Source organism: Geospiza fortis, unplaced genomic scaffold (genome assembly GCF_000277835.1).
Source record: "Geospiza fortis unplaced genomic scaffold, GeoFor_1.0 scaffold78, whole genome shotgun sequence".
In the NCBI taxonomy this organism is placed as follows: domain Eukaryota; kingdom Metazoa; phylum Chordata; class Aves; order Passeriformes; family Thraupidae; genus Geospiza; species Geospiza fortis.
In genome coordinates, this window is record NW_005054339.1 from 4,424,903 (window position 1) to 4,447,084 (window position 22,182).

General features: G+C 35.9%; 1 protein-coding gene across 5 annotated transcripts in view; it reads right to left on the reverse strand.

The window, feature by feature from the left end:
• ERC2 (ELKS/RAB6-interacting/CAST family member 2) overlaps positions 1–22,182 on the reverse strand; it is a 405,766-nt gene that overhangs the window by 108,494 nt on the left and 275,090 nt on the right. For all 5 annotated transcript variants that reach the window (XM_031058194.1, XM_031058193.1, XM_014307629.2 and 2 more), the window contains one exon: positions 13,039–13,170. In XM_031058194.1, the coding sequence (XP_030914054.1) occupies positions 13,039–13,170 (132 nt within the window). The remainder of the gene's footprint in view (positions 1–13,038; positions 13,171–22,182) is intronic.

The window sequence follows — 22,182 nt, forward strand, 5'->3', positions numbered from 1 at the left end:
AAAAACCATTCAATAATTTCAAAACCTTGAAGGTTAGCTAGTGTAACATATTGCTGGCACTTAATTAAATCCAAAAATCTAATAAAATGAATGGTAATTAATTATGATTGAAATGGACAGGAATTTTAGCCTGAAAGTATACACTGCCTGTATCACTACTGTTCCTAACCCATTCTTGGAATAAAAAAGAGCTCCCAGATGTCAACTGTTATTAAAAACCAGATGTTAAGATAGATGTCTTGCATGTTGCTGAATTAAGTAAAGAAATCTGACAGTCCACTATAAACTTAGCTATCATTTAACACAGAAGAAATGTGGGTAAATTTTTTACAGTTAACTTGGAACACATCTGAGTTATAAGCTCTGCACAAATACACCACAAAGCAAAGGCAGAGTAAGGCCTGAATATATTTATTTTTGAAACAAAGGCACAGGTTCTGTAAAACCTCCAATGGGCTGGGTTTGCCTCACTGAAAACACAAGTTATTGCCTCTGGATTCTGCAGGAGCCACTCCTGGTCAGGCCCACTAATGCTAATTGAACTGGCTTTCAAGCTGACAAGATTTTTTGCCAGAGTAAAGGCCGAAGAAAGAATGAAGGATTTCTTTTCCAGTGAGTAGTTTGATCCTATTTCACTAACATAATGCATTAGGTTAATCTTTGGTGATATCCTTAAAAACAGCAAGAAATCAACAAAATGGACAAGACAACAGGTTTCCAAGTGACTCCTCCCCTAACTACACACAGCTGGTTTGCTGTTCAGAGTATTGCAATTCTTCAAACTAGCAGACATTCACTTTTACTTCAATTACTTGTGCCATCTCCTTTTGGCAGAATTCTAGAAGAGCTGAAAAATCAAATATTGTCAAATATTTGTAAAGAGTTTTATGGGAAATTAAAGACAAATATAGTTTGACACTGATCCTGATATACAAAAAGCAATAAATTAAAAGCTGGAGCTCAGTTAACGTCAATCAACATGGCTTTATTGAGCACCAGTCCTGTCAAAATAACTTTCTATCTTTTCCAATTACAGAGAGCCTCTTTTTATAAGGTAACTGCTTTGAAATAATATGCTGAGATTTCTGTAAGGTATTTGATTATGTGCCACATGACACAGTGTCAGAACAATTAGCTCTGTACTGAACAAATGTTTGCTGGAGAAGGAAGGGAACCCATAGATATCTTTCTCATCCCAAACTTGTTCCATATTCCCATGATCTAAAAGAAAAGCCTGACAGTCTTCTTGGAAAAGTGAACAGATGTGGAATTATCTGAATAAATGTTATCAGACACAGACACATATGCCTGAAATCATAAATACACTACCAGAATTGGAAAACATATAGGGCAGGCTTAGAAGAAAGGGAACTGCTCCTGAAATCAAGGTTATCAAAAAGGTCTTTACAGGTCATGGTTGAAATGAACACATGGTACAATGTTGGATTTAACAAGACAAATACAGGCAGAGAAAGGAAACCCAGAACTTTTTCTGCATCTCTAGACAGTAGCATAAGACCATTAAGAGAATTTCACATCTGGTCCTCATGTCACACTCTTGTGAATATTTGAAAGACTGTAAACAGATCAGGAAACAGCTAGAAAATTATTGAAAAATAAACTTGGCAGTGAGAAACAGGAGACTCAACCTAAATGATCCCTTAGAAAACATTAAAAGATTTTCTGATCATTATTAAGTAACAAAGAGTAAAGGAGACAGATCTTTTCTCTAGTGAAAAACATCTAGATAGGGATTTAGAGGATGTAGTTACACTGCAAATATGGGACATATTTTTCAGTAGTTTATAATTTCTGGATGATTTGAAGATTTCATATCAAGTCTTGGACACTTTCTAAAAGATATGGTTAATTTCATTCAAACTAATTTTAAATTAGAGATTTGATGAAGAAATTATTGAGTAGTCTACACGATGATCACAGTCCACTTAACCTTCAACAGCTACAATTAATAAAAATCCTCTTCCATCATTTTTTCCCCACATCTGTTTCAATGAAAATGTGTGCCATGATCCATCTTAGCCTGTATATAAAAATTTATTACACATATTCCAATTTTTTGATTAGCAATTTCATAAAATTAAGCACAGTGTTCTGTTTTGACATGAAATTGAATAAAAATAATTTTAAAAACCAAAAAAAAACCCAAGCAAACATCACTGTATTTTTAACTTTTAATACTAAGAACAACCTCAAAACCAGTCTCAACTGGTGTAAAACCTAACTTGCAGTTACAAATTTTTCTGTATGGATAGGAACAAGTATCCAAAAGCACTGGATAAAAAGCACATAAGAATCAGGACTGTAAATTTGACACATTCCATGAATAAAGTATTGTAGCAAGAAGCTAAGTTTTGGTGCCTTAGTGCAAACAGATAACGGAGGGAATACAGAATTCTTCACTGAAGTTCTCAGAAAAGAGAAATTCCCTACTCATTTCTGCATTCTTGACACACAGTGAAGCAAAATAAAAGCTGCAGTTATGCCTTATCATTTATTAATATTGGAACAGAGGATTCCAGAAGTAAGCTTAGTTTTTCATATCAGTGTGTGTATCCTACAGAATCATTAATCTATGGCTCTTTCAAACAATAAACTGCAATCAAGCAATTTTTCATTAATGTTTGTGTACATTAACTGCTTTTTAAACTTGGATCTTTCATTGGTTTATAAGGTCAAGAATAGCAATTCAGTGACAAAAACTGCAAAGCAAAATCTCAGTTACTGACAAGTGAAACAGGAAAACACCCAAAATTTGAGAGATACCATTTGACTTGAGAAATTAGTATACACACTTGTCATAAAATTGTTAACAATTCCGAGTGTTTAAAATATTGAATGCCTTGTATTTTTAGGACAGACATAACAGTAACTAATTTGGACCTGTATTTATAGTAAAGTGGAATAATCTCAAATACTATTGAGGCTTTTTACAAATCATTGATTTTATTTCATACTTTTTTTTTCATTTCTGTGCTGCTATTTACTATAATTACCTACTATCTCAAAAACAAGTATCTGCTGTCACAAAGTGCGATTTACTGCTCTGATCCACTTGCTACAAAACCTCAAATATGACTTCAGCGTATCAAAATGAGGAAGTTAAAAAACAATGCTTGGAAAACATTACACACAGATGTAGAAAAGTACAGAGACATTTTCTATTTTGCCACTGGAGTATATCTCAATGCAAGCTTTGCAGGCAGATTTCTTAGCCATCAATTCTCTAAGGCTCATCAGGGTCAGCAGTAAATTTGAGACAGTGGCCTTCAGGTAACCTCACACAGCAGGTTAGAAACAAAGGAAAACTCTAATCATGGTCGGCACAATTAGGTCTAGCTACAAAATTTTAATAATCAGACACCAGAAATTGTCAGCCCAGTCATTGCCATTCTGCATGTAGCATATTCTCGCTCACTGGTGAACATGGAGTAGTTGCAGGAGGTAATATTTGTGTTCCAACAGCAACAGATCTACAGCTACTACAATGGTCCTGAGACTCACTTCTGTACAATACACCTGTCTTGGGGAGTATTCTGAATTAATCTCGCCCAGAACTGTTCCCTTTAGCAATTTCACAGTGTTGGAGGACCTCCTGGAATGTATCTTTCATTTAAGTTGAATCAAACAGGAACCTGAGGTACCACATCTGGATATGAACCATACGCAAGAAGTGGGAATGACCAGGAGGATTTGATTTGAATCTGCACTCTTGATGAGAACTAAAACTCTAATGTAGGTGCACTCAAAGACTGCAAAAGACTGCATTACTATGTGGCCACCTCATGAACCTATGTGTTAGAGCACAATCCCTTGCACTCCTGTGGCATGCAAGTATCTTTATAAAACCTATTCTTAAAAAAAAAGTCCTGATCTCCTTCTAGCTTTCGCAATACAGGCAACATTAAAAACTTGATGATTTAAGCTTTTCTGGCTCTCTTCCCACAATAGGAGACCCTTCCTGACAAGGCTCATCACATTTCCCTTTCATGTTCTGCATGCTGAGAATTAATGTCTTAACTTGGGTTAAATAAATCTAGCAATAACCTGCTCATCTCTGCAACTAACTTTCTGATGACTGATTTACACTGCTCTCCTTATTATCTACGGCCTCTAATGGGTCATTAAACATGTAACTGCTGGCTCTGAACTGTGAAATTGTCCTACTTACAGCAAATACTTACATTTACAAATATTAATTTCCCCTTTTTACAAAGAAATCTACCTGCTATGCAATGACATTTCTTTCAAATCAAGAACTTAGTCTAAAAATCAGAATCTTTTAGAGCTTAGAGAGACTTTCATCTGCTGCTGAGTTTCTGGGAGCAAACATAGCTGAGGACTAATCACATGAACTCTCCATGCACAGAACAATTGACTACAGAAGAGTTTTGTGCATGAATGATTTGAAGAACTGAGCCTGTAGCTAAAAAGTGGAAAGACTAACAGTGGGTTCATTTAAGTGTTTGGGGCATAGAGCTTTAAAAGGTCTTTATTTTATGCTTCATTTGTATATTCAAAAAGCTGAATAAATCTTAAAAATTGCTTCAGCAATATGTATTTATGTCAGAGGTCTATTTTCAAAGTTATCCATAACAGAAGGGGTCACAAGTGACCATGCATCACCCAGTTATGAAAATGGCCTTAAATCCCATCTCACCATTTGTTCTATTTGTATATAATTGGGTTAAAATCAATCACAAATACAGCCATGGGGGAAAGTGAAATGTTGTTCCTGACCATTTACTTTACAGCGCCCAGACCAGTGTTCACATGAATAAGACGTTTCAGCAGATACTCGTGCATTCTGAAGTTTTATCACTAGATGAAGCGGAAACTCAATGCTTCTTACAAGAACTGGTCCGTGAAATCAGATTTGCAATGCAAAAATTTATGGTCCCCTTTGTAGTGAAGGCCTGTGACATGTTATCTCACTTAAGTAACCAGTGCCAGATATGCAACTTTTGTTATCAAATTACTGTCTCCCAGAAATGCATTTTTGGCTCTCTCAGTTGGTCTAAAGACCTCTCTTAGACTATGATGGTGGCAGATAATTTTTCTGCTGAGAAACGTAAGATAAATGTAAACCTCTATATAAGTGTTGTATATTATAACACACACATTCAGGGGAAATGAAGGGGAGAGATTTCTATAGCTAAACATGATCTCAAAAAATTCTTCCATATGTGGAAAAGACTGGAAAGCTAACATATAAATATAGATATATATAAATATACACACTGCTCAGTGTGTATACATTTATATCACATTCATTAAACCTCAAAATATAAAATAAATTAATTTCTGTAAGCAAAGGAGAGGTATAACTTTTCAATGTGCAAAATCCATCTCCTGAAGTATCAAAGACAGCAACCTATTTCCTACTTCTTGTTTTTAATACAACTCCAGTTTAGCTAGTCTTTTTGTAAATTAAAAATTTAATGTCATTAAAAGATGTTTAAAAAGCAGCCTGGCTACAGTATAATTGCAATTAAGAGTCAGGAATAATAAAAGCATTAATAAATATTCCAAATTTCCATTGGCTTTTACTTTCAAGTGAGAAATCTTGAGTAGCTCACAATGTTTTTAACTGCAAAATGGCAGCAAATCAAAACCAAGAACCAGAGTATTCCTGAAAGATAAACTCAGATGCAGAGATACTCTTCCAAAGTTCAAGGCTCTTTCTTTTCTTCCATCACAAGTACAATGTAACTCACAATGACCCTTAGGTTTGAAGCCAAACCTCAAAATGTGGCCAAGCCTCTGTAGAAAGCTATTTCAGTTTTCTTCTTAGGACAAAGTAGACAGAAATACCTAGATAGATGTCAGGCAAAATTTCCTATATCCACTGAAATAAGCATATGATAACACTGAGAGAATTTTGGGAAAGGCTTAGACAGAAGTTACTTCCTCATTAGAAGAGATTTGTCATTCAGTAGTTGCTTATAATAAACAATATAGCTACGAAAACTGCATACAACTTAATTGGAAAATTGGTGTTCTCAAGGTGACCATGATACAAATAGGATTTTATTGCATTCAGTTCAACAAGTCTGAACAATGTGCGATATGAATCACAAGTTCTTTGTTCCAGAAGAATAATATGTGCAGCAAAGATGAAAAATTAGATGAAAGATTAAAAATCTGAAAGCATTTATCTGACTAATTTGCACTGCACTTCTGAGATCTCCAAACACTAATTCAGCACAATACTAGTTATTTACAATGGATATGTCTGAGATTGTTTATACTGAATGTACTGACAAGCAAACCTTGCCCTGCCCAAATTCCTAAATTAAATAAATCCATGTGACTCCGATGAGCTTAGTGCAGGCTCAGCTCGGTGCTAATGCAATTGCGTGCTGCCCTGCAGCTTGAGGCACCAGCAGAACAAGTTCACATCCATTTGGGGAACAGACAAGAGCAAGCTCACACCTGCCTAAAAACAATGTGTAAACATACAGGATAAAGAAACACACAGAGTATTAAACAAAATCTGGGTCAGGGAGGAAGGCAGTCATTCCAACTTAGTGCATTAGGCAGCTATACCGTATCATTCCTTTTATGTAGGACAGTGTCATTGGTTTTCTCCTTCTTTTCTCTTTTCTTTTTTTCCTGAACAGCTAAAAGACAAAGTTTCAATGATGCAGGAAAAATCCCAAACAAGAGATTTCATTTTTCCAGGTACCAAACATCTGCTCTGACTGACATTTCTACTAACAGTCTAAAAAAATTTGAAGAATTTTATGCATTTCAAATAACCACGGTTATTTGCATTAGCTAAACTACTCTGTTTTACGTTTTTATGGCTGTTAGATTTTGTTGTTTGGTTTTGTGTTGTTTTGGTTTTTTTTTAAGGAAAAATCTCAGTTCAAAATTCCTGAGGCCTGTTCAGGAGTTTGAGATTGGCAATTTTCCAGGGTGGCCACAGAATACAAGGCATTATGCTAACGACCAGGACTGCCAAAATACACAAAGTAGCATGCTCTCCCTTCCCCTAAAATTACATATGGATCAATACAGTGATTTGTAGATCAGGATCCAGACACTAAAATAATAATCGTTGTTTGACTGTCCTGTGGTTCTGATTTCCAAGTCATCCACCTCAAACAAAATCCCATCTGACCCGTTCAGAGTTTTTCACATATCGCCTTTCAGCAACTCCAAGGATGTTTAGCAGTTCCAGCTGATGAATAAAGACCTGTTGCCAAGACCAGTCACCACTTTACAAATCAAAAAACACTTTTTTTTCAGAGCACATGGTCTTCTTCAAAAAGTTAGTTTTTAGTGGCATACACCTACTTGGCAACAGTCAGTTTGTTGTCAAGTTTCATGCATCACTGCATGTGATTTCTTTTCTCAAATGGAGAAAAGAATACTGGAGTATGCTGGAGTTTACCAGCATACTTTTAAAAAGCCTGTTTAAAATGAGGTACATTTAATAGTAAAACAGCTACAGGCTCATTCTGGAACAGCTCGCCTTGTGACTGGAAGAAGGGAAGCTCCAGAGATGCACCCTGCCCCATCTCTGTCCTGATAAGGAGGACTTTTCCTTTAGATAGGAGGATAGTTCCGAAACCTTGAACTACCTTTTAGGCCTCCTTGCTGAGATCTCAGAGGAACAGAAAACTTGTGGGTGAGTTTGTAACAAATTACTTCTAAACACTAAATCTTGTAGAAGAGCCATCAAAAATGTTTTAAGTAGGAAAAAAAAATCTCTATGTAGTCAGACAGGATTAAAAGATGTAAAAGGACATCTTTTTACATGCTTAGGCACCATGTGACATTCCATCCTCGATTATAGCTTCTAAGAATAGAGACAACTTTTTGGAAAGCACCCAAGTTCCTAAAGCACGCCCTATGATATTCACATCTTTCTAAAAATCTGATTATTTTCTATGAGCACATAATCTCTCATAAAACAAAATCAAAATATATTTGTAGCCCTGGTGACCACAGAGTAAAGCATTCAGCTTTGAATCCACTACAGCTCAGGTATTCAGCAAACTCTTAGGAGATTAAGAACACTGTACATTTTATTTATTTAAAAATCTCCAGTACTATGGGAAGTAAGAAGATTTGAAAGTTGTTATAATGATCAGGATTGGCAATAAAATCTAAAGTATGAAAATTATTCAGATATTATACCTCCAGTCTTGCACTGTGTTAATGCAGAATCAAGTTCTTTCCTATGACCTCTCAAATAGCCTGATTTCCTATTAAGAATGCCATCAGACTAACTTAATCTGAGACATACTCAAGTCAGATTACCTACACTTCTTTTTTCCTGTAGAAATAACACTTTTAATTTCATAATCATTTAAAGTTTTTTACTAAGTAGTCCATAAGCAGAATCTTGAACTTAGAACCTTCAACCACATCTTAACGTTCTCATGAAGTTAAAGAAGTCCTGGGTGATAAGCAAAGATTGCTGTTCACTATGTGGAGACTATCCTGGAGTTAGAGATTGGTCATACAAGTTAAGGACTGTAGGGACTTTGAACAGGGAGTGAAACATGCCTAAAGAAATGAACAGTAAGTGAATATGGGTGACTAGAGCCTCAAACTCAGAATAGGGAACAGCCAGGGAGGGACTGAGAGGCTCCTGAGATCTGAAAACCAAAGGGAACGAGAGGCCACAAATTGACCAGAATTGTGGCTAGCAGGGCAGAATTCTCTGTTGGCTGCTAATTCACAAGCCTGCTCCCATACTGAAAGGACACGACTGACAGAAGGAGGGCTGCCCAGTGAGGCAGCTGTGGCAGGGAATACAAATGTGCTGATTCTTAACAACTTCCAACAACAGCAATTTGCTTGAGTAAAGAGAGCACACAGTCACTGGTGTGACACAAGCAGGCACTTCCTTCAAAACATTTTCTATAAAAGGGAGAAAACTGAAAGATGATGTGGGGCAGCTGAGGCCAAGACAAAAAGGTTTTAATAAAAAGGATGTAGAGGTGAAAAATACAAAAGGCAGGGAACTGGACAGTTGGGTTTGGGGGAAAGTCTGTGCTGTTGGGCAAGATAGCTGTTAAATCTGGAAGTTCAGATTTATTTAGCCATGGATTTTTTTTTGTTTCAGGTAACTCCTGGATGCAACAATCCAGATTAGATTACTGCAATGCACTCTACAAGGAGTATGCAATGCATACTCCTTGCAAGTATGCAACGCATACTACAACTCCTTGGAAACTGAAGCTAGAGCAAAATGCTTATTCAGCTCATTTTCATTCTAGGAGTATTACACCGGCACTTCAGGATACACACTGACTGCCAAAATGTTTCCAGGTGGAAATTAAGAAAGATTGTCAACTCGCAAGCCAAAACTGAAGAGAATAAATTTAAATTTTTGTGCAAAGCTGCAAAATTATCTTTTTTCCTGTTTTTTTAAAGACTAGTAAAAAACGTTAATATAGGTTACTGACATGGCAGCACTCAATCTCCTGAAATTTATTTATGTCAAATAAAAATCAGATGTACAAAAATAACCAGAGATCACATCATAACCAACTGTAAAAAACCATGTGTATGGGCAGATGAGAGAGTCTTCCTACTCTTTATGAAGTTTCCTTACAACTGGACCAGAGTTAGGTCTAGACAAGGATGGCAAAAAAAGGTCACCCATCTATGCCTCTCCCTAGAGAGCAAAAAAGAGGGAATAAAGACTAAAAGTGTCTGGAAATTTGTCTTTGTTACCTAGCAGCAGCCAGAAGACCAAAACACATCCATTGTATCTAAAAAAAGGTGCTCAACAAGTTCCTTCAAGAGAAGTCAGAGATCCTTTTCTTCACTAAGTCTAGAGTCACTCTGCCACATGCTGCCCACAGCAGAATAGGAAATCAGGTAAGAGTTATAACAAAAACATAATCATTAAAAAAATGTCAGTACTTGAAGAGGAAAGCTTCTCATAAATATGATGCCTATTTCAAACAGGATGTGCATCTTTCGAGGTCTTCCAAGAACCTCTGGTACACCTTTCTCTTTACAAAGGGCACAGAAAAGTCTTATTCTTTGTTGCAAATGTGTACTCCACTGCCCATGTACATACTTTACAGACATAAAATAGCATGCATTTCTCTATATAAATGTGGCATGTGGATTAGAAAATCCAGTATTATCTACAGAAACGAAGAATGTTTCAAATTAACACTGTTCAATTGTTTCTGCCTCTCAAGAAGCTGGGAGAAAACTTTCAAAATCCCTCCCGAGCATTCAACAAATTAAACATTTATTCTACAACATTCACAACTTCTTCATCTCCTTAAAAAACTAAAAATGCCCTCTGATGATTTGCAGGCTTATTATTTTCCCAGTTTATTCTGTGCTTTTAAACCACATGTTGGTTTACACTCACATGCCTAGAATCTGTGTGTAATGTTGAATGGGAAATGCAGGTTTCTATGGCACACAGCAATCAAATTGCTGCACAAATGAATGCTCTAAAGAGGGGTAAACAGAAACATAAAAAGTAAAGGAAAAAGTAAAATCCATGATTGAAAAATGTAAGATAAAGCAGTGTCTAGAGTTCACTCATTATTACCCTTGACTGTGCTGTTCTCAAAGGTTATTTCAGCAAGGATTTTGCTATGAATCTCCTGTTTGCTTTCTTAACAAGTAAACATATGCTGGGATAATCCATTGTTCACACTCTGTGGAAATTTTGGGATGACAGCACTTCAGGAGAACACCTATTCTGAGTCCAACACAAGCTGAAATAAAGCTCTATTCATCTAACACGTTCTTAGAAACCTCCAAGAAAGGACCTTCCATTACATGCATATGAAAGAATGTCCACATTTTGTTTCCACTTACAGATTCATTAGACTCATAGTGAAAAAGTCTTCTTTTTAAAAACTAACCTAGTTATTCCTGGCAAAATTAAATTTACTGCTCCTAGCCTTTCTCCATTGGGCACTGGAATACAATTGATCATCGTCTTTTTTACAACAACATTTTATGTATTAGAAGACTTATGTCTCCCCTATGGTACTTTCTAGACTAAACAAACCATGTTCTTTAAGCCTTCCCCACAGGTCATGTTCTCTAAAACTTCTATCATTCTTGTTGCTCTCCTTTTGTCCCTTTCTACTTTGTCTATGTTTCCTAAAGCATGGAGATCAAAACTGTAAACAGCTTTTCAGATGAGCTCTCACCAGTGATCCAAGGAACAAAATAATTGCTGCCTGCTTCTTCTGCAGTATTATATCTATCCTAGAATTAGATCCAACTTCACTGCAATGGTATTCCACTGTGCAATTTAGATTCCTTTTTCCATGCTATTACCTCAATAGCATATGTGACTTCTCCCCTGTAGGCAGACTTGTCTTTGCTGAATTTCATATTTCTTATTCTAGACTCTCTCCAGCTTATTGAGCAGTTTGACTGCTCTCGCTGTGCTTGGAGCTTCTTACACCTCTATTCATGATCAACAATATTAATGGCATTTCTATTTCACCACTGAAATGATCTCTAAAAAAATACTTCACAGAATCAGATAAAGGACAGACCTCTTTGGAACCTGCGGTAACTGGCCCTCCTGTCTGAAAATGAGCAATGGAAATTTGTCTATTGGTTGCACACCCATCTCATGGCAATATAATAATTATTTAAATTAAAAAATACAATTTTTAATTAAAGCATTTATTATTGGAATTATATTTACATTATTTATTTATTACATTACAAAATTATGTATTTATTTGCATGGTACAAATATCTGGTGGGACAGGGTTAAACACCTGATGAATTAAGAGCTACCACTTTCTGCTTTAACCACAAAACCAGTTACCCTATCAAAGGAAATTAGATTTGCTTGACATAATTTTCCTTGGCAAATTCAAGCAGACTAAATATAGGACGGGTATCCTGCATCCTTTTTTAGACAATGGCCCAAAACCATCACCTAGGAAAAATGCTGAGTACAAGTGCTAATACATACTAGTAAAACAGCTACTATTTTATGTGCTCTATCTTTAATCATGCACCTATTTCCGCTATTCATGTAACATCTCAATGTTCTTGAATATGTTTTGATACTGATTTTCATTATGCTTCTTATCCATTCTCCTCCTTGAATAAGCTGTTACCATGCATTGAAAAGCACTTGACTAAAAGTTAGCTCTCTTACATTGTCTTGTACCTCAAATTTCTTTCACAGGTTCAGGTTTCTTAAATAAGTTGAAAACAGTGTCTGGGTTTCAGTAACACTGTGGTAGTTATTACCGGTTTTTTCACATCTCTTGCCTTCATTTTGGCTTTTTTTTTCCTTCTGTTCCTTGCACAAAGCCAAATATATTTTTTTTTATTTTACAGATATTTCCATACAATTTTTTGCTCTTTTATAAACTCGGCCAGCTTATCTCTGTTAAATCAGAAACAGAACCAAACCAAGACAGCAAGTCCTTAATTCCCTTCTCCTCTTTCTGACAGAAAAAGTTGTTCTTAACATATTCCAAGAATTCAAAGGATTATGTATTATGTTGCTCAGGTTTATAGTTTGTGGTTTGGGGTTTTTTTGATTTGTGTTAGTATCCAAGAAACTGTGTTCTCTCATTCTTACCTGCTCCTGACTCTAACACAATTCCACTGGTCACTGTGTAAAAAAAGGGTAATTTCCCTCTTAGCCTTCTTCTCCCAATTAAGTAGTCTATCATACATCCCCATTATATTTTGATCCCTGTTTTTCCCTTTTATTTCTACCCAGACATTGTGAACTTATAACCTAGTTTAGTATCAAAAAATGATTTTTCATATAAAAGCAATGTTAAATTTTTCCTCAGGCTCCTTCATCTGAAAATGAGTTACTTGTTTCTACAGACTGTTTTTCTACTCCAGAAAAATAAGGCTCCAGACAAAAAGCCAAAATTTTAAACTATTTCAGGATGGAAATAAATAACACAGCTATTAGCTTCAGTTCAAAGAACTCATTGTTGCTTATTAGATCTTTGGAAAATTTATTTTATTCTGAAATAGCAAAATAACAAAGTTATAAAACTGAGAGTGAAGAAAGAGGTTACCAACCTGATCTGGAGAGGGTCTGTGGTTGTGTTGTGTCCTCCCAGGAGACCGATGGTGGTGGTGGTGGTGGTGGTGGTGGTAGTGGTGATGGTCATCATCATAGTTATCTGCCATCAGCTTCATTCTGTTTTGTGTCTGTTTAAAATGTAAAGCAAGACAATTTTATGGCATGTTGGAATGTATTATTCCGACAGTGTTTTAGGAATCTCTTGGCTCTGGGAGTTTTTCGGGAGTTTTTTTGAGCTGAAGGATCTAAGAATAGAAATCCAGACTGCTGGCTCAGAAAGAAAAGCAAAGAGAAATAGAGAAACGAAGTATGTGAACACATCCTCAGTTTCAGCTTTCACATCCACAGAATGACACGAAGAAGTCCGAAAAGTAAATGATGACAGATGATGTGTTTGAAGGGCAAAAGACATTCAGCTTTTCTAAATGTATTATTTTAGAGCTGTTTCCTATTTTTCCAGTCTAACATTATGTCTTCTCAATTGACTTCTTAAATCTTACTGAAAGGAATAGTAAGTGTACTTCAAACATTTACAGTTGGCTACCAAGGCATGTCAGCAACAACCATGAATAGCTCTAAAAGTTCTATTTTGGGTAATTTAATTGTACACCAGGATCACCCTGCAAAACAATAAGTAAAACAAATCTGAAAACTAAGTGATAGAGACACAGGCACTTAGAGAAATAAGTGATTATGGAACTTGACACATTATTGAATGGAAGTAAGTTTAAGATATAGATCTTGAAAAAGAGATCAACACTTCAGCCACAGCTGTGTACAGATAATAAAATCTATGTCACCATGGGATAACAAGATACAATGCTGCTTTTTTATCACTATTACAATTATTCCATACCATGAAATACAAAGACTTGAATAATTCAAACCTTGCTCATAACACCAAAAATATCTTTCTACCAATAGTCTGACAACAATAGATACTGTCGTTATTTTTTTGTGGTTCCAGGACTGAAGACACTCTCAGGCAAACCTGTTAAACTGCAATCAAGTTTTAATTAATTTTGCACTAAAAAAACCCAGAAAAAAATGGTGTCAACTGCCAAAGATCTCTTCCAAAATTAAAATAATCAGTTAGAGGCATAGACAATTAATATCACACAGATGACTGAAGGAAAATAGCAGTCTTAGCTCACTTGATGTCATGCTCCACGGCAGGAGGATTCATGGCAACCCCATTGAGGATGGGAGCTAAACACATTGCCCGGGACTTTGCCCAGATTAATGAGTTCCAAAGGACCAACATAAGCAGATGAATTTGAACACAACTCATTTGTTCAGTATGTTCCCATATTAACTGGTCTAACTGCCTTCCAATGCCAAGTGCCCATGAGATAACTCGTGTCCCATAGCTAGGATGCAGTAAATTTACTTCCAGGACTGCTGTAATTTCATTTTCCTTCAACAACAATTCTATATGAAGCGTCTGTTTGGAAAATTTCACTGTCAAGTATATTTTCATGTAAAACCCAGAAACTGCTATTAAATTCCCCAACTTTAATGTTTTTTGCTGAAGCTGAAAAGGAATTTGAAAAAAACAAGCAAACTAAATATTCATATTACATAATATTTCAAGTATAACACAATCTAATGCCAGGAAAACAGCCACAGAATCCTAGGAAGTCCTGGTGTACCTTTTCAGCAATTAATTTTTTTCAGTTGTGACAATGTTTCTCAAGGACTTCACACGATTTTCAATAGAGGATCAGAGAAAACTGCTTTACAGGAGGGGAGTTGTACTCAGTTTAATAGAAACAACTAACTAACCCAACCAAACCCTCAAGGAATTCACAGCAAAAAGACAGAGGAAAACATCACAGGTCAGCATCTCCACAGCACTGTAAAACCATTTTCTTAATATGGTATAGAGTGAGAACAACCTGGACAGTTGGAAATATTTTATTTTCTCCCTCCAAAATACAAAGATGGAAGCAAACAACTGAATGAATTTCAGTTGTGACTTCCTACCGATTTTGATGAAAAGATCATCTCAATCTGAATCATCATGGTTGTCTGTCTTTAGAGTCAAAGAGGAAGGGCTTTTGAACAAAAGAGTGGAAGAGATGGAGAATTAATAGACAAATAATAAGCTGCTTACTATAAACACTGTCATACCCTGCCTCTTTGGGGAAGCTCCTAAAATTTTATTAGTTTATTTTCTTATCAATGAACAGCCTTAAATTTCCTACCTTTCAACTGTATTCCATAAAGAATGCAAAAGTTAAACAAGATGAGATATGCAATCCTAAAAGTGTCCTTTGTAATGAGGTGTTGGGGATTAGGCATGTCATGGGATAAGAACTGTAAATGAATGATGTCATCTTTCTAATTTGGTGCTGAAATATAAATAAACTACTTCTTATGTTTCTTCCTTTTACATGCCAGATTGCAGTAAAATGTGCACAAAGAAATGTTAATGCTCTAGTAGCCTTCCTTTAGTGTGCCTGTTCTGGGAGCAAAATATACAAGAAATATGAAATGAGAATTTCTTTTCCACTCTAGTAACTATCAAACCATCTAAACTTCATCATGACTCGTAACTGCCATCAATTTCTTAAAATGATGCAACTTACCTGGCAAAATAATACTTCTAAAAGCTTTTTGTTTTTATTTGTTAGCTCTTCAACTGATAGCAGATAGAATTTTCATGTTCTGTTTGTCTTTGCTTTAGCTAGTTCTAGTGCTGCACTTCGACACTAAAAAAACCTGTATTTTCCAGGTATGCTTAGCTTTGCTTAACAAGTACAAACACCTTATGATTTCAAACTTTTAAAAGCAAGATTTTTGAGGAGGACAAGGAGGAGGATTTCTGGAAAAGAACCAAAGTAAAGCTATCTTGAGGAACAATTACCTTTTTTTCACATCCTTCTAAACAAAAATCTGTAACATCACTTCTGTTTTCTCCCTTTGCCAGCTTTTGATATTTAGGAGGCTTTGAAATGACAACTGTATTTTTATTTGAGGAAGGAATTAATTAACCACATTGGAATTTTTTCAGGACCCCAGGGCTTCACACCCCTACACCTACATACAAGCACACAGCAAGGTATGTACGTGTTGGGACACGGGTTTATCAGTCAGAGGAAAATCCTCATGGTCTGGGGGCCAGAGCAGCACATTCAGGGACAGCTCCAGGGCTGCCTGAGAGGGGAAATACCACACAGTGACCTGGCAATGCCATCATTTCCTGCAACACCTTCAGCATGCCTGAAAAGTTCCTATTCAAGGACACCCAAGACCTTTTCTTACATTTCTTTAGAAACCACAGAACATTACTCAATACTGACATTTCTGGATGATCAAGAAGTTGAATCTTGAAATACACAATAAATGAAAATTTGAGTGGTGATCACACATGCATTCAAACTGTGTAATATCTAATGTGCCCCACTGGTTACTCTGCACCTTATCTGAAATAGTTATATTGCACAGGTCAAACTTGTATTCACATTCTCCTCTCACACCTGAAAATGGGGTTTCAAAAAATTTACATAGCCACAGCTCGGCCAACAGTTCTTTTTGAAAATGTCTAGAGAACAACAGGCCCACACCTGAGAAGGAATATGGATTTAATTTGGATTTATACTAGAAAAGAAAAACATGAACTTGTAAAATGCAACAATTAATTAACTCTATCTCCTAAGGACCATGTATGGCCTTATTAGTTCTAGCCTAAACAGTGTCCTCAGATTTTTTTTGCTCTTAATTTGTTGACTACATCCAAAAAATACTGCATCCATTTTGAAATAAAGGAATGATCAAGGAATTAAAAGCAGCTTAGATCTACTTGCACAGGTATATTAACCCTTAGGGCTTGAAACAGTTGTCTTTGATCATTCAATATCACTATTTGCCAAGCTGTCAAGGTCATGAATGGTATGTGTAACAAAGAATTTATGACCTAGCACTGCAAGAAAACTGACAGATATTTCTTGTCCTCCTAAAAGTCTGTTGAGTTTAAGGAAGGATATACCAAAGTGAAATGAAAGTCTTTGATTGACTGGTAACAGACTAAATAGCTTAACAGCAATCTGTAACTGTAAAACTGTAATATTAAAACTGTCTTTTACAAAATATTTTAGCAAGGTGGCAATAGGGAACTATGCTTTCATCTGTCATCTGGATCAAGTTAACAATGAAACTCTCATGAATGAGGTTCAAATGATGAAAAATAGTAAGATTTGTTGCTCTGGGATATAAGTGTAATACAATTCAATAGCTATTACTTTCCTTTGGATTTTCTTCTCAATCTCTCTTCACTTAAAGGAATTTGAAATATTTCCAGAATATTCACTTTCAATAGGGTAGGATTTTTCTCTGTATGAGAAGGAGGCAGATATAAGGCCTGCAGGCTGTCCTGGAGCTATCCTGGGGTCTAAGTCTTAAAGCACAAAATTTAAAATCTAGAGACCCACATTCTAGGTTTGATTCTCCAATGGCCTCTTGTTGTCTTTAATGACACAGACACTCTTTTTCTTGCAACCTCACTGTTTGAAAATAATTCCACATTCTAATTCCATTCTAATAATTCCACAAAAAACTCTGAAAACTTCGCGAGACAGGCATTTAGTTCTAGTCTTCATGATTTTTAAAAATAGGTGATTTTATCTGAGCTTTTTTTCTCTGAGACAATATTTTAGGAAACAGAAAAGGGCAATGATCTAAAAAAAACTGCATTCTCCAGACTACAGAATTCACCAAGTTTATCCAGAGGCTGCAAGAAGGAATTACTGGAATGAATCTAGATTTAATGAAAGCAACTGCAATTGGTTTTCCTGTATGAATCCAGTGCTTCAATCCTGAGTTACATTAACAGAGGATTAACAAAATGTTTGCTAATTAAGCCAGCTCTGGCCTTACACTCTCCAAATAACAACAGTTTTCACATTAGAACAATATTTTTGCACATTCTTTGAAAATTGTCATCGTCTGAAGACAAGGGAAGAATTTCTTACCATTCCTAATGCAGTCAACTCAGAAATCACAAACTGTCATGGAATACAATTTATATTGGATGTGCTATTTGGCAAATTACAATTCATTAAATGTTGGACAGCAAATGCTGTACTTGCCCTTACACACCCCTAAAGTCCAAGAAATTACACTTATCACTCACAATCTTTTAAGTGACTATAAAAGTTTACATAAAATCATGACTTTATAAAAATGGTGTATTTTCTTATTTAAAAAACCCAAAATATTACATTAAAACAATTTAGACTACCACAGAGGAAGACAGTCTTGCAAAGTAGCTACAAAAGGCATTTGAGAAAGCACCACAGAATCCTGTGCTTGAAAGTAACCCTTATGGTGACTTTTGATAACAAGAGTCATCACAAGCTACAAAGAAAACTAAAATGCCATGTAAAGCCTGTATTTCCAGAACTTAATAAAGTTCATTAATTCTTTTTAACTTTTTTTAAAAACCATCTTCAGCAAGTTTTCCTTTATTCCACTTCTGTTGTCTCATCTTAACTAATATTTTTCTGAAATCAAAAATAACAAGTTCAAGTTCCAAACTTGGAGCCTCTACAAATCATCTTGAACCTCACTGTCATTGTTCCACCTGCTATTAGCAGCTCAAGCCTATAGAGATACCTGCATCCTGCACAAGTGATGTGAAAAGAAGCCAAAGAGTGAGATTAATTTGCCATCTAGAAAAGATACTTAGGAGAGATTCCTTTGCAATGTTTCAGTTTAAACTTTTGCTATACTTTGGGGCACTGTTTCACTAACCATCCAGCTGTAGAAGAAATGAAAATTCCAAGGCTATAGCTAGAAAGTCAAACCTTGAGACTGCTTCATTTTTAAGAGCAGCACTTTTCTTGAATCCACACAATGAAATGAGAAAAATTGTTAAAACACACCCACCAAGTATGGTTTTGACAGAAGGGTCCTTTTTCCACAAGCCAGAGGATCTGTTAACCTTTTATTGCTCTGAAGGATCTTTTGCCAGTTTGACAGCTGCATGGAAGAAGTGGACTTAATAGACTTCCAGAGATTGTATTACTTTATGCTAATTATTCAGGCCACTTTTAACAGTGTAATACTAACATCATGCTATTAATTTCCAAAATCAATTATACCCTTGTCTTTAATGACTATAAATATACAATAATATTCGATTCAGGCTTCTTTGCTGCTTATGCAGGGAGGTTTTAGACACCAAGAAAACTCCAAGGGAAAAAAATGAGGTTAAGACTTTTAAGTTTGCAAGCACTCATCAGCAAGTGAAAGATAACAAAAACACTGCAGTATGTTAACTAACCAGCAACTGCAAATGCTAAATAAGTATGATAATCATAACCGTATGGGTGTTGGAATGCATCACCATGGGGCAGTGTTATGTTTTACTGAGTGCTTTAATTATGCATTTTCTTTTTATAACATCCCTGTAATGTAATCTGTTCTTATATTCTTACTCTTAACTACATTTTAACATGGGTTCACTGCTTTGTTTCCTGCCTCCATTGAAGAACACAAATTTTTCCCTGTTAAAATTCCAAATGGGCTAATAAGCATGTTTTTCTTTTCCTGTTACAGTGTATGACTTGTCTTGGAAAGTGTGAGAGACAGGATGCATGCAGGCTCAGAGTGTGCATGATAGCACACTGCAGAAAAGCTTGGCTACTCTGCATTTAACTCTTTTTAGGTTTTACCTCATTAAGGATAACACTGTTCCATACAATGTACGGGACACAGTCAAGTTTTCATGTTAAGAAATTATGCATCTTTTTCTTTTTCACATCTATATTTACTTAACTCACATGATGGTTTTACATTTATAATTCAGAATTCTTATCATCTGTAACATGTAACCCAGAGCATATGTTCAGACCCTGTCTGCCCTCACAGGACAGAAAATAGGGTACTGATTATTTTCCAAGTTTTCATTAAATCCAAAATTCCACCCAGGGAAAATACAAAATCAATTGCTGGACAAATTAATACTCTGACTTCCCTGCAGCAGTGCAAAGCAACTTCTATGTAAATCTTTTCAGAGACTCAGGTCTGGTAATTTAGTGTTGAACATGAGCATAGAAGCTTTACAGACACTTCAGTTCTTTTTTAATTAGAGCACTATTTAACTGGTATGAACAACCATTTCACCTGCTGCTTTGCAAGATGATAAAATGTGACTGATTTACCCTGAAAGAAGCTAAAGCTCAGAGTAAGCCTCCCTCTTCACAAGCTGAAGGACAACAGCCTCCCAAACACCAGCTGGGATATTGGACGCTTGGCAGACAGAGACAGGCAGCACTTCCAAGTGCCAAGCAGACACTTATCTAAAGTACTGAGGCCAAATTTCAACTTTTCTGACACTTGTGATTAAACAAAGCTATGCTGAATAGAACATGGGCTGTCTGACTTTTTTTGTGCATTTAGAATTTGTGGTTTTGAAGTCTTTTAAAGCTCTGAGAATTAAAAGTATGGCTTGAAGCGCAGGAAATATCTTGTAATAATACAGCATACTCAGTAATGTATAGGCTCAAGTCATGCTAAAGGTATTTGTCTGAGTCCTACTACTAACCTGGGTAATTACATAGAAGTATATAAGAACATAGACACAAAGTGGGTTAAAAAGCATAATTAAAGCTCTGAAACTGTAGCTGCCTGAGGACATCTCAGGCCAGGTCCTACTAAAAACAGACAAGCAACGGAAGAAGGAAGGTTCTCTTTTTTCCTTTTTACAACAGGAAATAACTCATTAAAAAGATACTTCCCCATAATAATTATTTAAAACCAGACATGAATCAGAAACTTCAGCAGCTAAATAAGACCTTAGAAACTGCAAATCTCTGGTTAGCGGCACTGGTAATTTTTCACCATCTTTAATGTCTGATTAGTGAGTTTCAGCTTTAATTTTTACAATTTAAATACAAGCCCAGCTCTCCCATTTGTATCATTAAGAAAATATAGCCTAAGTTGAAATTACTACATTTATTTCATTGTATGCAACAAAAATTGCTAAATAAAACATACATTTCAATACATGGGTTGTATATTTCGGTATGGACTGAAATGGTGACAGCATCACACCACTGTCTGGATATGCTTAATAGAGACACCTTATATGTAGCTAATTCCTTTTGATGCTGGACTGTAAGAATTACCAGTTTTATCCACAATTACAGCATCAGAAATACCTGACATCCAGTTTTTCACTTTTTTTTTTAATAGCTGGCTACTTAGCACTGCATTTGAGATCAAGTGTTAAACTATATTTAGTCTTATTATCATGGGGTACATTGCAGTAGAACATAAGGATTTGTTTAAAACATGTCAGATGGAGAAAAATTCTTCTGGCTTTGGAGTTCAGATGTTATAATGGACATACTCACTATTCTTATTTGAGGTACTTAATAACCATTTTCACCAAGCAGGCCAGATCCAGAATTACAAAAGTTCCAGTGTTAATATATATATTATTTTACATCTGCATTACCTACTTTTTCCATTTATGATTTTTAGTCTCAGTGAAGTTAAAGCATTTGTCTGAACAAAGTTGTAGGATAAGTTCAAGACCAGATTATCACCAGTGAAAAGAGACTGCCCTGAGCCATGGCCAGGCTTAAGTTATGACACAGATCCTTCAAGAATTAAAAAATTCTGAACAGAGAACAAACAGAAACAGATTTTAAAGCAGGAAAGGGCTCATGTACCAAGCCTGTGGTGCTTTCAGAAGCTGACTGCTAAAGGCAAAAGAAGCCTCTCTCATTGAAAAGGTTTGTGTAAAAAATACCATGCAAAAGACTTTAGATTCCTGAGAGCATAAGGAGGAAAAAATGATACCATATCCAGCTATGACCCAAGTCCATCAAATTTTATAATATAAATTGTCAAATCTTACTGAGAATATGTGAAAAGTGTTATGAGAGCACTGCCAACATATTCAGTATTTTTCCAACACAGACTGTCTTTTGCATCAAGTAAGTTGTTCAGGCAAAGGCTTTTAGCTCCACTCACACATTGCCTTGCCCACCCTGTGCCCCTCCTGTGTTAAGCTGCAGGGAAAAGTGGCACTCTGCACTTCCACCCCCACAGGAATCCACCGGCAAAACTGAGATTCAATCCATTTGCAATGATTGTCATGACCCATGTGCAAAAACACAGATTCAAAA